The sequence below is a fragment of the Hypanus sabinus genome, chromosome 10 (assembly GCF_030144855.1).
Source record: "Hypanus sabinus isolate sHypSab1 chromosome 10, sHypSab1.hap1, whole genome shotgun sequence".
NCBI classification, from domain to species: domain Eukaryota; kingdom Metazoa; phylum Chordata; class Chondrichthyes; order Myliobatiformes; family Dasyatidae; genus Hypanus; species Hypanus sabinus.
In genome coordinates this window covers 122,044,298-122,064,328 of record NC_082715.1, presented here as the reverse complement: position 1 = coordinate 122,064,328, position 20,031 = coordinate 122,044,298, and the positions used below count along the sequence as shown (strand labels likewise).

The 20,031-nt window shown below is 43.7% G+C and overlaps 1 protein-coding gene across 5 annotated transcripts in view; it reads left to right on the top strand.

Annotated features, from left to right (window-relative positions):
- Positions 1-20,031, top strand: part of si:dkey-16j16.4 (uncharacterized) — a 143,779-nt gene that overhangs the window by 119,764 nt on the left and 3,984 nt on the right. For 2 of the 5 annotated variants that reach the window (XM_059982821.1, XM_059982820.1), the window contains 3 exons: positions 4,525-4,578; positions 19,121-19,196; positions 19,402-19,774. In XM_059982821.1, coding sequence (XP_059838804.1) covers positions 4,525-4,578; positions 19,121-19,168 — 102 coding nt within the window. In that variant the 3' untranslated portion in view covers positions 19,169-19,196; positions 19,402-19,774. Of the gene's footprint in view, positions 1-4,524; positions 4,579-19,120; positions 19,197-19,401; positions 19,775-20,031 lie in introns of those variants that run through there. The other 3 variants (XM_059982819.1, XM_059982822.1, XM_059982823.1) reach the window with 3 other exon arrangements.

Sequence of the window (20,031 nt, the reverse complement as noted above, 5' to 3'; positions counted from 1 at the left end):
CACCCAACCATGCAGATTATTGAGGCGTCTAAGTGATTGTACATCACACATAGATGAGCACCCCAGCACCTTAGCCACAACTGTCTTCTGTTCCCCTCTTATCTCCTCCCCTCCACTATGGCTGTGATCTGTTGAATCTCCCCCATTGTTCTCCCAGTTGTTGGAAGCAGCTGTTAACCAGTTCAAGGCGGGAGGGATCTGTAACCCTGTCGGATCCAATTGACTCAGACTCCAGTTGACAAGTCATTAAATTAATGGTTGTCTTATAATTCGTGTAATTGGTCTCTGTCATTGTAAATTTTCCCACCCACCACTCCTTTTCTAGACTGGATTGTAGTTAAGTAGGGGATTGATGTCTGTGTTTGACAGCCTGCCTGAAGACAAATAGGATAAGCAGTCTTCTCTTTGGGTCTTGCCTGCATAGCATAAAAACACAAAGACCAAACTCTACCTAATTGAAGACCCCCTTGCCCCACTCCTGGGCCTTAGCTCAATGTTCTTTTCCAGGGCAATATGCATTATAGATACAGCATGAAAACAAACCTTTTGGCCCATCGAGTCTGCACTGACCATCAACCGCACTTTTACCAAAATCCTAAATTAATTCCATTTCTATCAGCCACTGTCACTAGGGTGTCACCACCAAAAGGTGGTGACAGGACGAGTGTCAAGGCTTCATATCGACAGTAGTGGGGGTCTGGCTTGAACCTGGCTCGCTGCATTCGTGCCTTTGGCAGCACTAACCATTCCACCGCTGTCTCCCAATGTAGGAAGGAGAAAGATACTTGGGCAGAGCAAGGTAAAGCTCCCTTAGTCAGATTCCTATGAGATTGAGTTGACTCAGACTTTGATCCTTGTATTTCCTAGAACAGACCCCGCAGACCTCTCGTTTAATGGTAGGGTCCATGGCATGAGAACAGCTGGGGGCCCTGCCCTAGAAGTTTGTGGGGATATCTCGGAATATAAAACTACAAAGGAAGTTAATTAGACAAGTGTTTGAAGTATTTACCCTGGCTGGGAAATGTGTGTGTGGAAGGAACAAGCATTTGTCTAATATCCCCTAAACCTTTCTTATCCATGTATATGTCTAAATGCTTTTTATACACTGTCACTGTACCCATTCTACCATCTCCTCTGCAGATCATTTTGCATACCCACCACCTTCTCTGTTCAAAATTTGCCCTTCAGATCCTCTTCAACACATACAAAATGCTGGAGGAACTCAGCAGGCCAGGCAGAATCCATGGAAAAGAGTACAGTTGATGTTTCAGGCCGAAACCCTTTAGCAGGATGGCTCAGATTTTCAGCATTTGCTGATTTTCTCTTGTTTGTCTTCAAATCCCTTTGTCCTTCCCCGCTTATCTTAAGCTTGTACCCCCCCCCCTCATTTTATACTTGATCTTGGGGAAAATATTGTGATCATTCTTACCTGTGATGATTTTATTAAACTCTCTGTTACTCCTCAATTCCCTTTACTCCAGAGAAAATGGTCCCATCCTGTCCAATCTCTCTTCATAGCTCAAGCCTTCCACTCCAAGTAACATTGTTGTGATTCATTTCTTCACCCTCTTGCTTATTCACACTCTTCCTATAGTAGAGTGACAGGAATGGCAGGCATTATTCTAGGTACTGTCCTACCGAAGTCTTCTACATCTGTGACGAGGTCCTAATTCTTGTACTCAGTACCACATTTGATAAAGGCAAGTGTGCCACGTGCCACATTTGTTACCTTATCTACCTAGGTCATCACTTTCAGGGAACTATGTGCTTGTGCCCCCTTGGTCTCTCTGCTCCACAACATTCCCCAGGATCCTGTTCGTCACTGCCCTAATTTAACTTCCCACAGTGCATCACACTCCACTTGCCCAAGTTAGCTTCCTTCTGTCATCCCTTTGTAACCTTGAACAACTTTTTCATTGTCCATCACATCACCCAGCACTAATCCCTACAGTACAGGTCCCCAAATAAGAAAACAAGCCTCTACTATCACTCTCTGTCTCCTTCCCTTCTCCCCAAGTTCCCATCTGCCCACCCCACTTCCCTTATTCTGTTCTGTGCTCTACCTTCCCTTCCCATCCAATTCTACCATCTGCAGCCATTAGTTGTGTTCAGCAGTCATCTCCCAGTTTCTGTTCCTACTTGCACTCTTCCTTCCTCCACTTGATTCTATATACCCCTCATCACTTGGATCCACCTATCACTTCCCATATCCCTCCACAGATACTACCTGACCCATTGAATTCCACCAGCAGTTTGGTATTTTTTTGCTCCCAGTTCCAGCATTTGACATCTCGTGTCTTTACACCATTACTAAACTTTGACATCTAACCCTCATCCCTGATCTTACCCCACCATTGCGTCAGTCCTCATCAGCAAACGCCGAAGTTTTGGAATTCTCCCCCAACTCCTTCACCTCTCTTTTTTTTCCTTTAAAATCCCTGTTAAAACTTAGTCTCTGCTACACATTAATCATTCACCCTCATATCACCACATGTTACTCAGAATCAAGTTTTGCTTGGCACATGCCCTCTTTGAAGTACTTGAGTCTTTTAAAGGTGCTACATAAATGTGAGTGGCAGAGTGGAAGATACTTCTCCACCAAAGGAGGTGTAAGGCTGTCCTTCCCTCTGCCAGCCTATAGGACACATTTGGGTAAGGAGTAGTAGCTGCTAAACCCCTCCTCAACCCCATGATCAGGGTCGCGTGAAGCCATGGGTGGTCATAAGAGCAGCTGGCGCATTTTACAAGTCCAGGTTACATGACCACTGACGTCAGGCAGACAGTCTCTGAAGAGTACTTATAAGGGCCGTGGTCACACATCTTGTGAAGACACTGCCTGGAAGAAGGCAATGGCAAATCACTTCTGCAGAAATATTTGCTAAGACGGTCATGAAAAGACCACAATCACCCATGTCATACGACACGGCACGTAACAAATATAAATGCAAGATGTTGTTAAGAGGCATGAAATAAATTTCTATAACCCACAGTGTTCCCCGGTACCCATAGAAATTAAAGTGCTTTTGAAATGTCAGAACTTGCACATGATAAACTACCACAAAGAGCAGAGTGATAACTACCAGATAATCTCCTTACCAGTGATAGTTAATTGATAAATTCATGCAGAACTCTTCTCCTTTCTGTCTAGTGCTATGGAACCATTGTTGTTGGCTAGTGAATGGGTGTTGGAGCCTCTCATTTAGAAACGTTCTTGTCTTTCAGTAGCAGCATAGTTTTTAATTAATAAATTAAGGAATTAAGTGGTAATATAGAGAATGTTTTCTTTTGGAGCAGTGCCTGACAACACAAGGGAATGGGACTCCAGGCGAGGCGAGTGAAGGAGGAGGGAATACAATGTTGAGCTAAGGATTGCGTGGCCAAGGGAAACGAGAGAAGGAACAAGGACAGCAAGGGAACAGCGTAGTTATGTACTGCCCCCAGAGATAGTATGATCCAACACACACACACTCACAGAGATGCTAGCAAACGCACCCTGATGCATGTGGACATTCATATATATACACACACACACGGGCCCATACTCAGATACACATGCATGCACATACAATTGCAAGCAGATGCAACTACATGAAACACATTTATATACTGGCCCAAATACACACTCAATGCACTGTTATGCACATATATATACAACCCTTACAATCACTGTTGGCCTGCGGGCAACATAGTTAAGTCGTTGTTTGTGCAGAAACAACAAAGTGCAAGCTTCGATTAATTAAGAATTACGTATTGGGTTTTCTAAGCTAGTTCCTTTGAAGAACGGTCAACATTCACAAGGGCATCACTACATGCAAGTTGCAGACATGCAGCAGACACCTGCAAGCATTTATTTCTGCAACACATGCATGTGCAGACATAAATGCGCACATGCACACACACACTCACATCTACTGCCCTATTGTGATAGTATACCCCATTGGCCACTTGCTTATCACCTGTCCTCAACAAGCTTTATGCCATTTGGAATTTTTGCTGGTAGGTAGTCAGGATAAAACTTTGGATGATGCAGGGGGTTTCTGAGGGGAACATCTAACAGAGACTAAGACTCGTCAATGGCAGGTGAGTAGGAATGATATGTCCTTAAAGGGTTAGAGTAATCTGGGGTGAGGTTGGTGTTGATGGAGGTAGAGAGGTCTACATAGAGTAAAGAGAAAATTTGAAACATGCCCTCCACAGATACTGCCACTTCACCCTCGTTCACCCTCATTTTTTAAAAATGAAAATGGGTGAAATGAATGTAGAAATAAAACCCATGAATGTATATTTGGAAGGCAGACTCAACACACCCGTATGTACTGTACAGTATATCAAGGAAAGTTTAAAGTGCAACAGCCAGATTATGTAGCTTACTTTCTTACTATACGTAAGGCTGCTTTATTCATTATTTTGAGTTACCTTCTGTGTCTGCCATTTACTGATGTAGTGCGGCTGTTTGTCTATAAACAATCCAGGAGGATTCCTTTTAAAATCTGTTCTTAAGTCCTGCAATTTTATATTTTATAGAAGATGTTAATGAAGAAAAACTGTGGTGCCAAAACAAGAGTTATCAAAATCAGAGTGAGTATGTGTCTAGTCAGAACTTCTTCATATCTCTGTGATTTGCTTTAGGCCTGGTTTTCTCAAAATCAGATTCAGGTTTAATGTCTCTGGCATATGTCGTGAAATTAGTTGTTTTGAGCAGCAATTCACTGCAATACATAATAATAAAACTATAAATTATAATAAGAAATATATTAGAAATTAAATAAGCAGTTAATAAGTAATTAAAATGAAAGCAAAAAATATTTAATAGTGATGTATGTACATAGGTTCATTGTCCATTCAGAAATCTGATGGCAGAAGGGAAGAAGCTGTTGCTGAAAGGTTGAGGGTGAAATGGTCCTGTATGTCCTCCTTGAGGTAGCAATGAGAAGAGGGCACATCCTGGGTGATGAAGAACTTAATGATGGATGCCACCTTTTTGAAGCATCTCCTTCTGAAGATGCCCTCAACGCTGGGGAGCATGTTGCCCATGGGGTACATCTGTAGAAGTTTGTGGGTCTTTGGTGATACCAAGCTCTTAATGAAATATAGTCACTGCCGCTCCTACTTTGTGATTGCATCAATATGTTGGGCCTGGGACAGATCTTCAGAGATGTTGACTCCTAGAGATTTGAAACTGCTCATCCTTTCCACTGCTAACTGCTCAATGAGTACTGGTGTGTGTTTCCTCAACTTCCCCTTCCTGAAGTCCACAAATCAATACATTGGTCTTACTGACGTTGAGTACAAGGTTATTGCTATGACACCACTCAACCAGCTAATCTATCATACTCCTATAAGCTGATGAGTGGTGTTGGGCTCAGAGCATATCTCTAGGCATTTTTGAGTAGAACAGGAATCCTTTGCAATGCTGTCAATCATCAGTTAATTTGCATTGATTCCCCCCCCCCCAAATAGAGGGAATGACAATTGGGGATTGCTTCAAAGGGAATGACCTTTAGTGAGAATTGTGCCAATGAGCCAGATGATGAACCATAGGGATTTCTGAGCAATGGATAGCAGATTATCAGAGTTTAAAGGAGCCGGCCCACAATCGTTCCGACTAATAAGTTCCACCAGGAACTAAAATACAAGCTATTGGAGGAACTCAGAGGGTCAGGCAGCATCTGTGGAGGAATTGGACAGTCCCTGTTTCAGATTGCAATCTTTCATTTGGACAAAGGCTCTTTAGCTAAAGCATCAACTGTCCTACCATTCAATATGGTCTTGGCTCATCTAGTCTGGCCTCAACTTCTTTTATTTCAGTTAGCCATAACCTTCAGTTCCTTGAGCTTTCCAAAATTTATTCTACTTCTTTTTTAAATTCACTGAATGAATCAGCTTTCTCAACTCTCAGGGTTGGGAATGAAACAGTTGATTCTCAGTAGCATGGTGTATCTTTATCACTTTTCTTCCACCTTCACTTCACATCTTTGTTCCTTAGACTCAACTATTCCACTGTTAGATAATTAAGGAACAAACAAACTGCTGAATGAACTCAGTGGGTCGTGCAGTCGTAGAAGGATACGGAGGGTCAGTGTTTCAGTCTTTGTGTCTTCAAGCTTGCAAGTACACACTCTAGTTTTGTGTGTTGCCATTTCTCATTACTGGTGTTACTCACCTCATGAGCTGGATGTCCAATGTACTGATCCGTCATTTACCCTACCTGAGGGGAGAGAGCTGTGTGCAACCTGTCCGAGACTTACAAAGGCAACTTCTGGGTTAATGACCTCAAATTCACCAGGCATGCTCACAGCTTTGAACATCAATAACTGGCCAGATGGAGCATGATTTTTCAGCTTTGCATGAGTGAACAGTGTTTGATATCATCTTTCGTTTTAATCAGTATTTTCTTGAAGCTGCTCAACTTTCTTTGTGATTTGTGAATGCTCAAGCAGATTGGGCCTCTTGATAAGTCTTTTGAATGTTAAACTCCCTCAGTTCCTGACGTTTTATCTTTGCCATCCTGTATATTTTTTTCTCTTTATGTCTCCTTGTCCAGTTCCTGTATTTTCAGTCTTTTTCTGTCTTGTCCTTCCTTTCTACCCTTTTCGTTTGCTTCCTCGCACCCTCAGTATTGTACGTTTAGCTTTCTTTGCCTCTTGCCTGTTCTCAGTGAGACTATTTCATTGCAGTCGTCATCCTCTCTCCCCCTCTCCTGCCACTACATGTGACATAAACCCACACAGACACACACACATAATTAGTTGTATGTATGCAAACATATACACATTCACACATGCCAATTCATGTACACATACACACACTTATACAAGGCCACACACACACACACGTGCGTTCTCATCTCTGAGCATTGATTTGTTTGAAAAAATAACTGTCACACACACAAACACGCACACAAACGCACAGCCACACATGTACAGAAACACTTGCGCACACGCAAAAACACAGACCTCTGTCCAAACGCTGATTTGTTTTAAGATCAGCTATCAATAGTGAAGTGGTAGAAAGACATTTTGCAAGGAAACATAAACACACTCACACATATTCAGAGTACTTACACTTGAACATACTCATACAGACACAAACTCACGGATAGAAAACATAGATAGAAAACCTACTGCACAATACAGGCCCTTCGGCCCACAAAGCATATACATGCGAGATGTGTATGTTAGATTGTATTAGATCAATAAATAGATTTTGTCGTCACAAGATATAAAAACTAATGGAATTCCTACTTACTGGTTAAAGCCGTGGTTCTTATCAACCAGTGTTTAATTTGGGCATTTAGCAGCGTGCGATATATGGAAGTTGCAAAAACAATCTACAGTAGCTGCAACAACAACTATCTGCATTTGTTCAGATAGCAACCCGCAACATTAGCTGCAATAATAACCTGCGACGAAGCTGCGAGAAAGATCTAGAGTGCACAAGATGCAGCATCTGTCTGTGAAATATGAGTTGCAGTAACTACCTGCAATATAGGCCATCTGCCGTTCCAGGCTCGGTTTTGTTGAATAGTCATCATTGCTGTGTTGATGTGGTCTAGAGTCTCATTTCCCTCTTATTCTCTGCAGCTTATAGCTAAATGATCTTTGTCTTAAGTCACGTTCTGGCTGGTCTAGAAATTCTCATGGGGCCTAATGGATGCATGGAACTGTTGCTGCATTGTGTAGTAATGGATATTCAAATGGGGCACTCACAGCTGCAAGTTTCAGTGGCACCTAAGGATGGCTGTGAACTTAACAGCCAGGACTGAAGATGATAGGGGTCTTTAGGAGGCGGTTAGACAGACTCATGAATATACACAGAATGGAGGGATATCAACCACGTACTGGCAGATGGGTTAGTTTAATTAGGCATCACGGTCAGCACAGATATTGTGGGCTGAAGGGCCTGTTCCTGTGCTGGACCGTTTAATGTTCCACATTGTACAAGGCAAGGTCTGGAGGGGGCAGAAGCTGTTGAGCCCTTTGTGGCTTGAAGCGGAGCCCACAGTCAGGTCAGTGGACAGTATGGAGGGGAGAGAACAAGGGTTGGCGAGCTGGGAGGGAGTGAGGTTGGGGTGTAGTGCAGGAGGGTTCAGTGAGTGAAATTGGGGTGTTGATGAGTCAGTGAGTGAATGTGGGGCTGGAGGGGATCCAAGAGTGAGACGGGGTGGTTTGGGATGGATCAGCAGCTGAGCTAGAACATGTTTTGCTAGTCTGCCCTTAGAGAGGCCAGGAGTAAGCAGGTTCTGGAATCTAGAGCTACACTAGGATACACAGTAGGGTAGCATTAACATAACACTATTACAGCACTGGGCTCAATTTCGCCACTGTCTGTAAGGAGTTTACACATTCTTCCCATGACTACATGGGTTTTCTCCCTCACTCCAAAAATGTATGGACTAGGTAAATTAATTGGTCACATCACTGTGAATGGCCTTGTTGGGCCGGAGGAGCCTGCTATCATGCTGTATCTGTAAAAAAAAACTCAATGGGCCAGGCAGCCTACTACTATGCTATATCTCTTTAAAACACTCAATGGCCAGGCAACCCATTACTATATGTGCACAACGCTGGAAGAACTCAGCAGGCCAGGCAGCATCTGTGAGAAAAGAGTAGCCATGTTTTGGGTCGAGACCCTTCATCAGGAATGGGGGGGGGGGGGAAAGAGAGGGCCGAAGCCCAGTAGTAGAGATAGGGGAGGGGGTAGGGCCTAGAGGCGCCAGGTGGAAAACCAATCGGAGGAAAGATATAGGGGGGAGGGGAGGGGATAAGCATGAAAGAACTGTAGAGATAAAGAAGCAGAAAGTTGAAAGGGGAGAGAGGCAGAGAGGGACCTGGGAGAGGGGAAGGGGGAGGGGGAGGGAATTACCGGAAATTGGAGAATTCAATGTTCATACCACCAAGCTGGAGGCTACCCAGACGGTACATGAGGTGTTGCTCCTCCAACCTGAGTTTGGCCTCATCATGGCAGTAAAGGAGGCCATGTATGGACATATCTAGATGGGAATGAGAGGCAGAGTTGAAGTGGGTAGCAACCGGGAGGTCCTGTCTATTGTGACGGACGGACCGGAGGTGCTCGATGAAGCGGTCCCCCAATCTGCGTCGGGTCAGGATGAGGCCACACCGGGAGCACCAGATGCAATAGACGACTCCAGCAGACTCGCAGGTGAAGTGTTGCCTCACCTGGAAGGACTGTCTGGGGCCCAGAATGGTGGTAAGGGGAGAGGTGTGGGGACAGGTGTAGCATTTGCACTTGCAGGGATAAGTGCCAGTTGGGAGTTCTGTGGGGAGGGACTTGTGGACCAGGTAATCGCGGAGGGAACAATCCCTGCGAAAAGCTGAGAGGGGTAGGGAGGGAAAGATGTGCTTGGTGGTGGGGTCCTGTTGAAGATGGCGTATGTTGCGGAGGATAGTATGCTGGATCCGGAGGCTGGTGGGGTGGTAGGTGAGGACAAGGTGATGTGGTGATGGGAGGATGGGTTAAGGGCTGAAGTGCGGGAAGTGGAGGAGATGCTGGTGAGGGCAGCTTTGATGACGCCAGAAGGGACACCACGATCCTGAAAGAAAGAGGACATTTGAGAAGTCCTGGAACGGAAAGCCTCATCCCGGGAGCAGATGTGGTGGACATCTTTGATCCATAGCATCTGCAGTTGTATTTTTGTGTTTTAACCCATTACTATGCTGTATCTCTTAAAAAAAATCAATGGACCAGGCAATATATAAGAAAGGAAATGGACAGTTGATATTTTGGGTCCAATTTCAATCTCCTCCTCCTGCACATGCGCAGGACACATCTACCGAAAACAAGCGACATGTTTAGTGTCGAATCTCGCCGTAAAAGTGCGCGTTTGTGTAGTTACAGACTAGAAAAACTTAAAACGACGGACAGCTGTTGGCTTTCTCCGGTTACCCCGTCCACACTGATCTGCCCGAACAGCATTTTCAAAAATATCCACCCTGGAAAGCGTTTCTGAAAAGCTTCAGTTTCGGGGGACGAAAACGCCGTTTTAGTGTGGATGGAGGGAAAAAATGAAGAGAAAAAGCTTCGATTACGGATTTATGTGCCGTAGTGTGGATGTTGCCTTAAAGGTCATGCATTTTAAATGGACTAACAAAGAACAAATGTATATATTTCTGACTAGTAAGGCCCTCGGGAGTCCTGAGAAATGGAAGGGTGTTTGTGTAAACATCCAAGAATCCGTAAGGACAACAGCACAGATAGTTAAGGTGGTTAAGAAGTCATCCCAGGTGATTACACTCATTAGCTTTGGCACAGAATATTTCAGCAGGAAAGTCATGGTGAGGCTACAGTGTGTGCAGTTCTGCTTAGCATGTTGAGGGAAGGGCACGATTGCATTGGAGAAGGTGCAGAGGGAATGTTTCAGCAGTGAGGGAACCTTGCATGAAAAGGAGCTTAACGTGCTGTTAAGTGCCCTCCATAAGCCAGCTGCAACAGACTTAGAAGTGAGTGGTCCCGGGTTTGAATCCGGCCGGCTCCTTGCACACTTTCCATCTGTGCTGGGTTGAGAGTCAAGCTAGCAACTCGGCCTCGTAAAAGAACAGACAAAAATTGCTAAAGGTTTCCATCCAATGCCCCTGAAGACATGGTAAAGAACAACAAATGCCCTCCATTAAACCATTTTGATTCATCCTATCACAGACATTCCTCTGATCTGCCTCAGTTTCCCTCCTACTGAAAACCAGCTTCTCTCTCTCTTGCCCATATCTGGCAGTGTTGAAGACTGTAAACATTGATCATTTCTCCTTCCACAGATGCTGCCTGACCAGCTGTGTTTACAGCATTTTCTGTTCCTGTTTCACATTGCTGCTGAGCTCCTCCAGCTATTCTGTGTGCTTCTCCAGATTTTCAACATCTGCTGTCTCTCTTTCATCATCCAGTGTGGAGAAATAGGGAGTGGCTGTGTAAATATTGACCAGGACACCAGCAAAAGCACAACTGCTCTTTGGTGGAATCAATAGCTTGCAATCTCTTGTCCATACCCTGCCTGGCTCTTTGGGGGCTTTGATCTAATGTCGTTTCAAAGGACAGCAGCACCTATGGCAGTGCTGCCCTCCCTGGGGCACGTTTGGGCCAATAGCCTGGCTATTATGCCGAGGTCCCAGCGGGGGAAGTTTTCAGTCCACAGAAGGGAGGTCAGACACATGACTCAGAGCTAAAGCTGCTGCAACAGAGATTTAAAAGCAGCATTGATTTGATAAGAGAGGCGAGACACTCTGCCTGCTGAGGTGGAATTTCACCCTGTGCTCTCCCTCTGGCACAATAGGCCAGTAATCTAATCACCATGTGAATGCGCCTGAGATGGCTACCAACCAAACCAATTAACCTGTGCAACGTGTTAACATAAAAGCCCCATTAAATGGAAGGGCTGGCTTCCACTCCACTAATCGTGAAATTTGTTTTTGTTATGGCTCAGGGCCAAGGGCAAGGTTTTGTTGTTTTAATGAGGAGGACATATTTGGAGCTGTAACAGTGTTGGATGTTGGCCACTGCTGGCTGGTGTTCAGTAGCCCCAGCCACTGTTAGGTGGTGTTCATTAGCTCAGGCCAAAAGGTTAGAGCCCGTGGGCTCCAAGGGCAGTGTTGCAAATTGGATCTAAAACTGGCTCTGTAAATGGTGGTGGTGGTGGTGGTGGTGGTTGTGGGGGGGGGGGGGGGGGGCGGTGTTGCAAATAATGATGGCTGAAGGTTGTTTTAGTGTAGCAGTGGTACACCTCAGGTTTCAGTGCTGAGATTCCTGTTGTATACTTTAACGGTGGTGTGATCATGTTGCCCGCGTCTCTGTATGTTTTATGAGGAAAAAGTAGAACAGGTTGGGTAAGATTCTTTGGGAATTTGAGGAATCGGAGGAGATCTCATTGAAGTTTAACGGAAGGGGCTTCACAGGGTGAAAGTTGAAAGTTTAGATCCACCTTCTGGGTGGATCTAAAATCTTAGAGAATGTGTGGCTCTTTTGAAATGAAGGAGAGGAGGGAGCTCTCGTCCGGCACTGGGAGGCCTGAGGCACGTAATTCAGTCAAGACCAGCATAAGCAGAACTTTTATAGTAACAGCAGCCAGTCACTGTGGAGAAGAATCAGGAATGTGGGGCCCAGACCAAGACCAGATCGGGCACGGTCTTATTAAATGATAGAGAACGTTTAAAGGCCTCATGGCTCCTTAATGATTTCAAAAGAGGGGTTAGTAGATTTTGAGGGATTAATGAACCTGGATAGCTAAAACAGACTGTCCATGAACTAAATGCTGGCAGAACAGGCTTATCTCAGGCATTGTTGGGGAGTTGCAGGAATTAAGTAAAGGCTTCCAGGGAGCAAGCTAAGAGTAAGTCTGTTTGTCGGTAGTCCAGAGAAGGTACACTTCCATGTCCACAGATAGACTCAGTATGTACAAAGTGCACCCACGATAGCAACCAACCAGGCTGACAGATTGAAAGGGCTGTTATGTTCCAGTTAGGCACTTGCAACTGGAGGGCTGCACTCATACAGAGGACATCTCCCCCTCCTGGACTGGATTTGGTGACATCAGGAGTTCCCTAAGGTGGCTGAGTTGCGTAAGTGCAGGAGGTGGAGACCCCTCTCTAACAGCAAGGCCCGAAACCCTGGTACTAAGATTGGACTGGCGATTCCTTAGGCTCATCCCCAGCTGCGTGGCTGTCAGCAGCTCAGTCACGTTCACACAGAATGTGGAGACAAGCCTGAGGGAGCAGGAGTGGCTGTGCCTGCTCCTACCTCCTTGTTTTATTGTAGTAATCAGTCAGTAATATGCTGCAAAACAGTGGATTATGTTGTAATTACGTGTGATGGAATACATCTGGTGGTTGTATCTCCCAGTGGAGATCCAGGGTTTGATATCCCAAATACAGCATCAGAAAGGTCAACAGTTTGATCATACATGCACTTCCCTAAGTGTGGAATTACTATTCTGCAGAAGACTAGTGATTTTCATACCACCTTGGAGTGCTTGTGAGGAAAGACGTTGTTAAGCCTACCTATAAAGTTAGGAATTGCAAGGTCGAGCATGATGTGATTAATGTGTTGAATACATTGTATTGTTGGAAAGGAGAATGAATTTAGGATATGGATCAGCAAGTGGAACAATGACATTGTAGCCATTGGTGAGACTTGGTTGGAGGGGGGTCAGGACTGGCCGCTCATTGTTCTGAGGTTCCATTGTTTTAGATGTGGTAGAGCAGGAGGGATTAAAGGGGAAGGGTGGTATTACTAATCAGGGAAAATGTTACTGCAATGCTCAGACTGGAGAGCTCGTCTACTGAGGCTATGTGGGTGGAAAGCAGGAATAAGAAAGGTATGACCATGTTAATAGCATTATATTATAGACCACCTAACAGTCTGCAGGATTTAGAAGAGCAAGTTTGTAGAGGGACCACAAACTGTTGCAAGAAACATAATATTGAGATAGTTGGTGATTTTAACTTTCCACGTATTGATAGGGACTCCATTCTATAAAAGGGCTGTATGGGATAGAGTTTGTCAAATGTGTTCAGGAAAGTTTCTTTCATCAATGCATAAAAGTCGCAATATAGATGAAGTGCGATACTAGATCTCCTATTAGGGAATGAGACATTGCAGGTGGCAGAAGGTTGTGTAGGCAAACATATTACATTTAGTGATCATAATGCCATTAATTTCAGTACAGTATAATTATGGAGAACCATAGGCCTGGCCTATGGCCTGGCCAGGGGTTGAAATTGTAAAATGAAGAAAGGCCAACTTTGATGGTATCAGAAAAGATCTGGCAAGTGCTGATTGGGACAGGTTGTCTGTAGGCAACGTGTTTGGTAAGAAGGAAACTTTCTAAAGTGAAATTGTGAGAGTAATGTTTGTGTGTCCCTGTCCAAATAAAAGGCAAGCACAACAGATTCAAGTAACCTTGCTTTTCAAGAGATATTGAGGCCCTGGTTAAGAAGAAGGAGCTTCTTAGCAGGTACTGGCAGGAAGGAACAAATTAGGTAGTTGAGGGGTATAAGAAATGCAAGGGAACATTAGAGAAGGAAATTAGGAGGGCTAAAAGAAGGCACGAGGTTGCTCTAGCAGACAAAGTGAGGGAGAATCCCGAAGGCTTCTACAGATATCTTAAAAGCAAAAGGATTGCAAGGGACAAAATTGGTCCTCTTGAAGATCAGATGGGAGATCTTAAATGGATGTTTTGTACCTGTATTTACTTGGAGATGAACACAGAGTCTATAGAAGTGAGGCAAAATAGCAGGGAGGTCATGGACTCTATACAGATCACAGAGGAGTAGATGTTTGCAGTCTCGAGGCATACTAGGGTGGATAAATCCCCAGGACATGACAAAGTGATCCCTCGGACTTTGTGCCAGGCTAGTGCTGAAATTGCAGGGACCCAAGCAGAGATATTTAAAATGTCCCTAGCAATGGATGAGGAGCTGGAGGTTTGGAGGATAGCAAATGTTTTTCCACTATTTAAGAATGGCTCTAAAAATAAGCTGGGAAATTATAGGCCAGTGAGCCTGACATCTGTAGTGGGAAAGTTATTGGATGGTATTCTAAGAGACAGGACAATATAAGTATTTGGATAGTCAAGGATTGATTCGGGATAGTCAACATAGCTTTGTGCATGGCAGGGCTTGTCCAAGCAATCTTAGAGCTTTTCGAGGAAGTTACCAGAAGAGTTGCTGAATACAAGGCAGTGGATGTTGCCTACATGTATTTAGCAAGGTCTTTGTCAAGATCCAATGTGAGGTTGGTCAAGGAAGTTCAGTGACTTGGTATTGAGGATGAGGTAGTAAATTGGATTAGACAGTGGCTTCGCTGGAGAAGCTAGAGAGTGGTAGTCAGTGATCGCTTCTCTGATTAGAAGCCTTGACTAATGGTGTGCTGCAGGACTCAGTGCTGAGTCTGTTGTTGTTTGTCATCTATATCAATGATCTGGATGATAATGTGGTTAACTAGATCAGCAAATTTGCAGCTGACACCAAGACTGGGGTGTGGTGGACAGCAAGGAGGACTATCAAACCCTGCAGCAGGATCTGGACCAGCTGAGAAAATGGACTAAAAAATGGCAAATGAAATTTAATGCGGAAAAGTGTGAGGTGTTGCACTTAGGGAGGACAAACTATGCTAGGTCTTATGTGGTGAGTGGTAGGGGACTGAGGAGTGTGGTAGAACAGAGGGATCTGGAAATACAGATCCATAATTCCTTGAAAGTGGCATCACAAGTAGATAGTAGATAAAGAGAGCCTTTGGCATGTTGGTATTCATTAATTAAAGTTTTGAGTACAGGAATTGGAATGCTATGTTGAAGTTGTATAAGACATTGCTGGGGCCCAATTTGAAGTATTGTGTGCAGTTCTGGTCACCTACCCACAGGAAAGATAACAACGAAGTTGAAAGTGTGTAAAGAAAATTCACAAGGATGTTGCCAGGACTGAGATCTAGGGAAAGATTGAATAGGTTAGGACTATATTCCCTGCAACGTAGGAAAATAAGTGGTGATTTGTTAGAGGTATACAAAAATAGAACATAGAACAATACAGCACAGTACAAGCCCTTCGGCCCACAATGTTGTGCTGACCCTTAAACCCTGCCTCCTATATAACCCTCCACCTTAAATTCCTCCACATACTTGTCTAGTAATCTCTTAAATTTCACTAGTGTATCTGCCTCCACCACTGACTCAGGCAGTGCATTCCATGCACCAACCACTCTCTGAGTAAAAAAACCTTCCTCTAATATCCCCCTTCAACTTTCCTCCCCTTTCCTTAAAGCCATGTTCTCTTGAGCAGTGGTGCCCTGGGGAAGAGGCGCTAGCTGTCCACTCTTAATATCTTGTAGAATAATGAGGGTATAAATAGGGTAACTGCAAGCTGAGGTTGTGTGAGATTAGAACTAGATGTCATGGGTTAAGGGTGAAAGGTAAACTATTTAAGGGGAACATGAGGGGAAACCACTTCAGTCAGAGAGGGTGGTGAGTGTGTGGAACAAGCTGCCAAAAGAAGTGGTGGATGCAGGTTCTATTTTAACATTTTAGAGGAATATGGTTAGGCACATCAATGGAAGGTATGGAAAGTTTGGTCGAGGTGCAGGTTGATGGGACGAGGCAGATTAATAGTTTGGCATGGACTAAGTGGGCCGAAGGGTCTGTTTCTATGCTGTGGTGTTCTATGACTCTGTAACTTTATGTTGTACATATGGAGACTTTTCTGAAATAGCCAGAATATGTCAGATATTCAAAGAATTGTAGAATCATACAGCACAGAAATCTATCCTTTCAGCCCATTCTTTTCATGTCAACTGTGATGCCTCTCTGTGCTAGTCCCATTTGCCAGCATTAGATTCATAGCCCTCTTCACCTTTCCTATCTTAAGTACCTGTCCAAGTGTCTTTATTTTTTTTATTGAATTTATTTTTTCATCAAATAAACATTTCCATAAGATGTATTTCAGACATTGTACATTTATATCGTATAATCATATATATCACAAAATCTCCACAAAGTATTTATCTGGGGTATACACTTATAGCAAAGAGTGGAAAGAAAAAACAAGCAAAAGGAAAAAACTATGTACAAGTAGGGAGTGATCTTTTTTTTTTACAACAGATTCATTGATTTGTGAGAATAAAATCAGGCCTATGAGGCATTATGTAGTTAAACCATTTTTCCCAGTATGAATCAAATTGTTCCAGCTTATGATTAACAGATGCTGTTATCTTCTCCATTTTGTAAATGTCCATTGTAATTTCCATCCATGTATTTAAAATTGGGCTCTCCTGTGATAACCATTTCTTTTTACCAGCCACCAACAGTATATTCATTAAATATTTATCTCTTTTCAACCATTCTTGAGGTATATATCCAAAATATATGGTCTTTCAAGGGTATTTCATATTTAAAGATGTCTTGTAGGGCATTGTGTATCCCCCTCCAATAGTCCCAAAAATATGATAATGATTTACATTTTGATTTCCACAATTTCTCCAGCAAGCAGGGAGGTTACCATCATAATGGGATTTCTGAGAGGGTGCAATAAAATATCTTATCAAGTTTTTCCATCCAAACTCCCTCCATTTCTGTGAATTGGTACACTTCCATTGATACGTCCATATTATTGTCCATTCTTCCTCAGATATAATTAACCCTCCTGCCTTCTCCCATTTTGTTTTAATGTATGATGTTGAATGTGTTTTAAGATTTGACAACCCCTTATACATGCTTGAAATGATCCTACTATCATTATCTGAATTATATGCTTTTCTAAAGAGTATCAAGCATGTATTTGCCTTGGTTATATTTTTAAGCGTCTTATTAACATATTGTCACATCTGTAAATACCAACAACAATTTTGTTTTTCTAATAAGTTTCTCTTTAAGCATTTCAAAACTGAACAGTGTTCCTTCTTTCATTATGTTGCAAAGAACTGTTATTCCTTTAGCTGTCTAGTCCTTAAATCTAGCATCCAATTTATTTGGTGTAAAATCAGAGTCATATGCACACCATTTAAGAATTGCAATATCTCCCTCTAGATTATATTCTTTTATAGTAGTTTTCCATATATTAAGAGTAAATTTCACCCATGGGTTATCAATAGTGCTTATGTACCTTTGCAGATTGTTATCAGCCAAAATTGCTTGTACGGGGATGGGAAGTACCCGCTCCTCAATGTTTTTCCATTGAGCGTCATATGATGGGTTGCACCAACATATCACAGCTCTCAACTGTGCTGCAAAATAATAATCTCTAAGAGAAGGCAAGCCCCATCCCCCCCCCTTTCCTTTGCTAATTGCAAAGTTTTGAGACAAATTCTAGGCCTTTTACCCTGCCAAATGTACCTTGATAGCATCTTGTTCCATTAATTGAATTGATTTTGATTAATCTCTATTGGTAGGGTCTGAAAGAGATATAACAGTCTGGGCAGTATATTCACTTCAATAGATTAAATCCTTGAACTGAGTCTGAAAAAAGGAATCAGGCTCCATCTTGCCACATCTTCCTTATTTTTTTATATAAAGGCTAATAATTACATTCTGATAATTTTGCCAAATCTTTTGGCATAATGATGGTCCAAGTGTCTTTAAAGTATAATCACATCTCCCTCTTCGACACTTACTCTGGCAGCTCATTCCAGATAACCTCTGTGTGAAAAAAAATCTCCTGCTTTAAGTTAAAACCATCCCATCTAGTTCTAGACTGTCCTGTGAAAAACATTCTGACTTCCTATCCCATCTATGCCCCTCATAATCATGATGGTGAGTATAGTCAGACAATCAGCCTCCTGTGTTCCAGTGAGAATAAATTTGACCCATCCAAGCTCTCGTTATAACTACAGTCACCCATTCTAGGCAACATGATGGTGAATCTCTTCTGCACTCTCTCTGTTGCTAGCATACCCTTCCTTCTTCTCAAAAGCAGAAGCATTGGAGACATGCGGCTGACTGAAAGAACTGAAGGAGTTCTTTTATTTCACATACAGCCAGCTGTTTCTAATGCTAGTGACCATTGCTTTCCCTCATTTACTAATTACTTTGGGATGTAGCTGTCAGCAGCAAGGTCAGCATTTATTGTCCTTGAGGTGGCAGTGACTTGTTTGCCAGTTGTTCTGGTGAAGGTGTAACCATAGTGATGTTGAGGAGGGAATTTCAAGATGTTGAAACATGGTGAAGGAACTGTGACATATGTGCATGTTGGGGTGGTGCATGCCTTGGAAGGGAAACTGCAGGTGGGGGGGGGGTCACCATTTGCCCACTGTCACAGTGTACGGTGATGGCCCAAGTGCAGAGAGAGACACCCATAGCAGCAGAATGAAGAGATCTTACTTACATCCCATTATGCCGCTTGTATTTAGGACAGCAATGAAGGTCCTGCATCTCTGGTGGTGTTCAGGGCTTCCTTCTTCATGTCAGTAGCTTCCTCTCGGTTTTCACTACTGTCAGTCAAGCAAGCCCCAGGTGGAGACTCTGGAATACTGTCACACTCATTCTGTCTGAATGAGGGGTGGGGTTGTGATAGGGTAAGAACGGAAGTTCGGGAAATAGAGGAAATGTGGGTGATAAATTGAAGGCCTCCTCTGAAGGAACTCCCAAGCATCTCATCTAACAGCTTCCATTTACCTTGCATCTTTCATTTAGAGAAACATCCCAAGGTGCTTCACTGAAGTGGCAACAGACAAACACTGAATCTGAAACATAGGAGCCTTTAAGATGGGTGAGTAAAAGCTTGGTCATGGGGCTGGATTTTGCAGTGGGAGGGTATGTGTGAAGGTCGAATGGTGTGTGGAGACTGTAAGGAAGGCAGAAATATTCAGAAGAGGGACAGTGAGGGAGGAATTACAGAGATAGAGAGGGAGGAGTTAGTGTAAGTGGGACTAAATGCTGACTCTATATTCGTTGTGTTTTCCCCACACCCCTAGGCTGCCCACAGCCTGCACCTGGCACCACAGTTCCTGAACAGCCTGGCAACCTTTGCATTCCACTCCTTCAGCATCCTGACTCCCGTGTCCTGCCGCCCCATGGACGAGCCACTCTTTTCCCACTGGACAAGGCACTACAGGAACCTCAAGAAAGGCACAGCCACGGTGGAGGTGGGGTCAGGATGAGGGGTCAGCCCCATGGGGCAGTCTTTGGCACTTCAATGGACTGATGTGCGGCAAGGAGCCTGAGGCCTTGATGCAAACTGTAACTCTACCATGTTGCTTGTCCACTGCTGGGGCCTGTGATAAACACTGGGGCTAGAAATCACCTACTTGTATAAGGATTTAGTTAAATAAAGGACACTTTTCTTTATGAAGCTATTGTCAATTCAGTGAGTCAGTAACAGGGTGATGCAGACAAAGTCTCCGTGAGAAGGTGTAGAGTCAAGTTTCAGCTATGTTGCTTTGGTCAAGGGTTCACATATCTTCTCAGGAATTCCCTAGTGGACCTGCCTCCAGTCTTGTTCTGCAGATTCTGAAGTGGCCAGTATGGGATCAGAGAGTAGTGGGGTAGGTAGCACCTGATAGCACAAGGGGTCAGGAATGGGTGTGGGGAAGGATCTGTGTGGT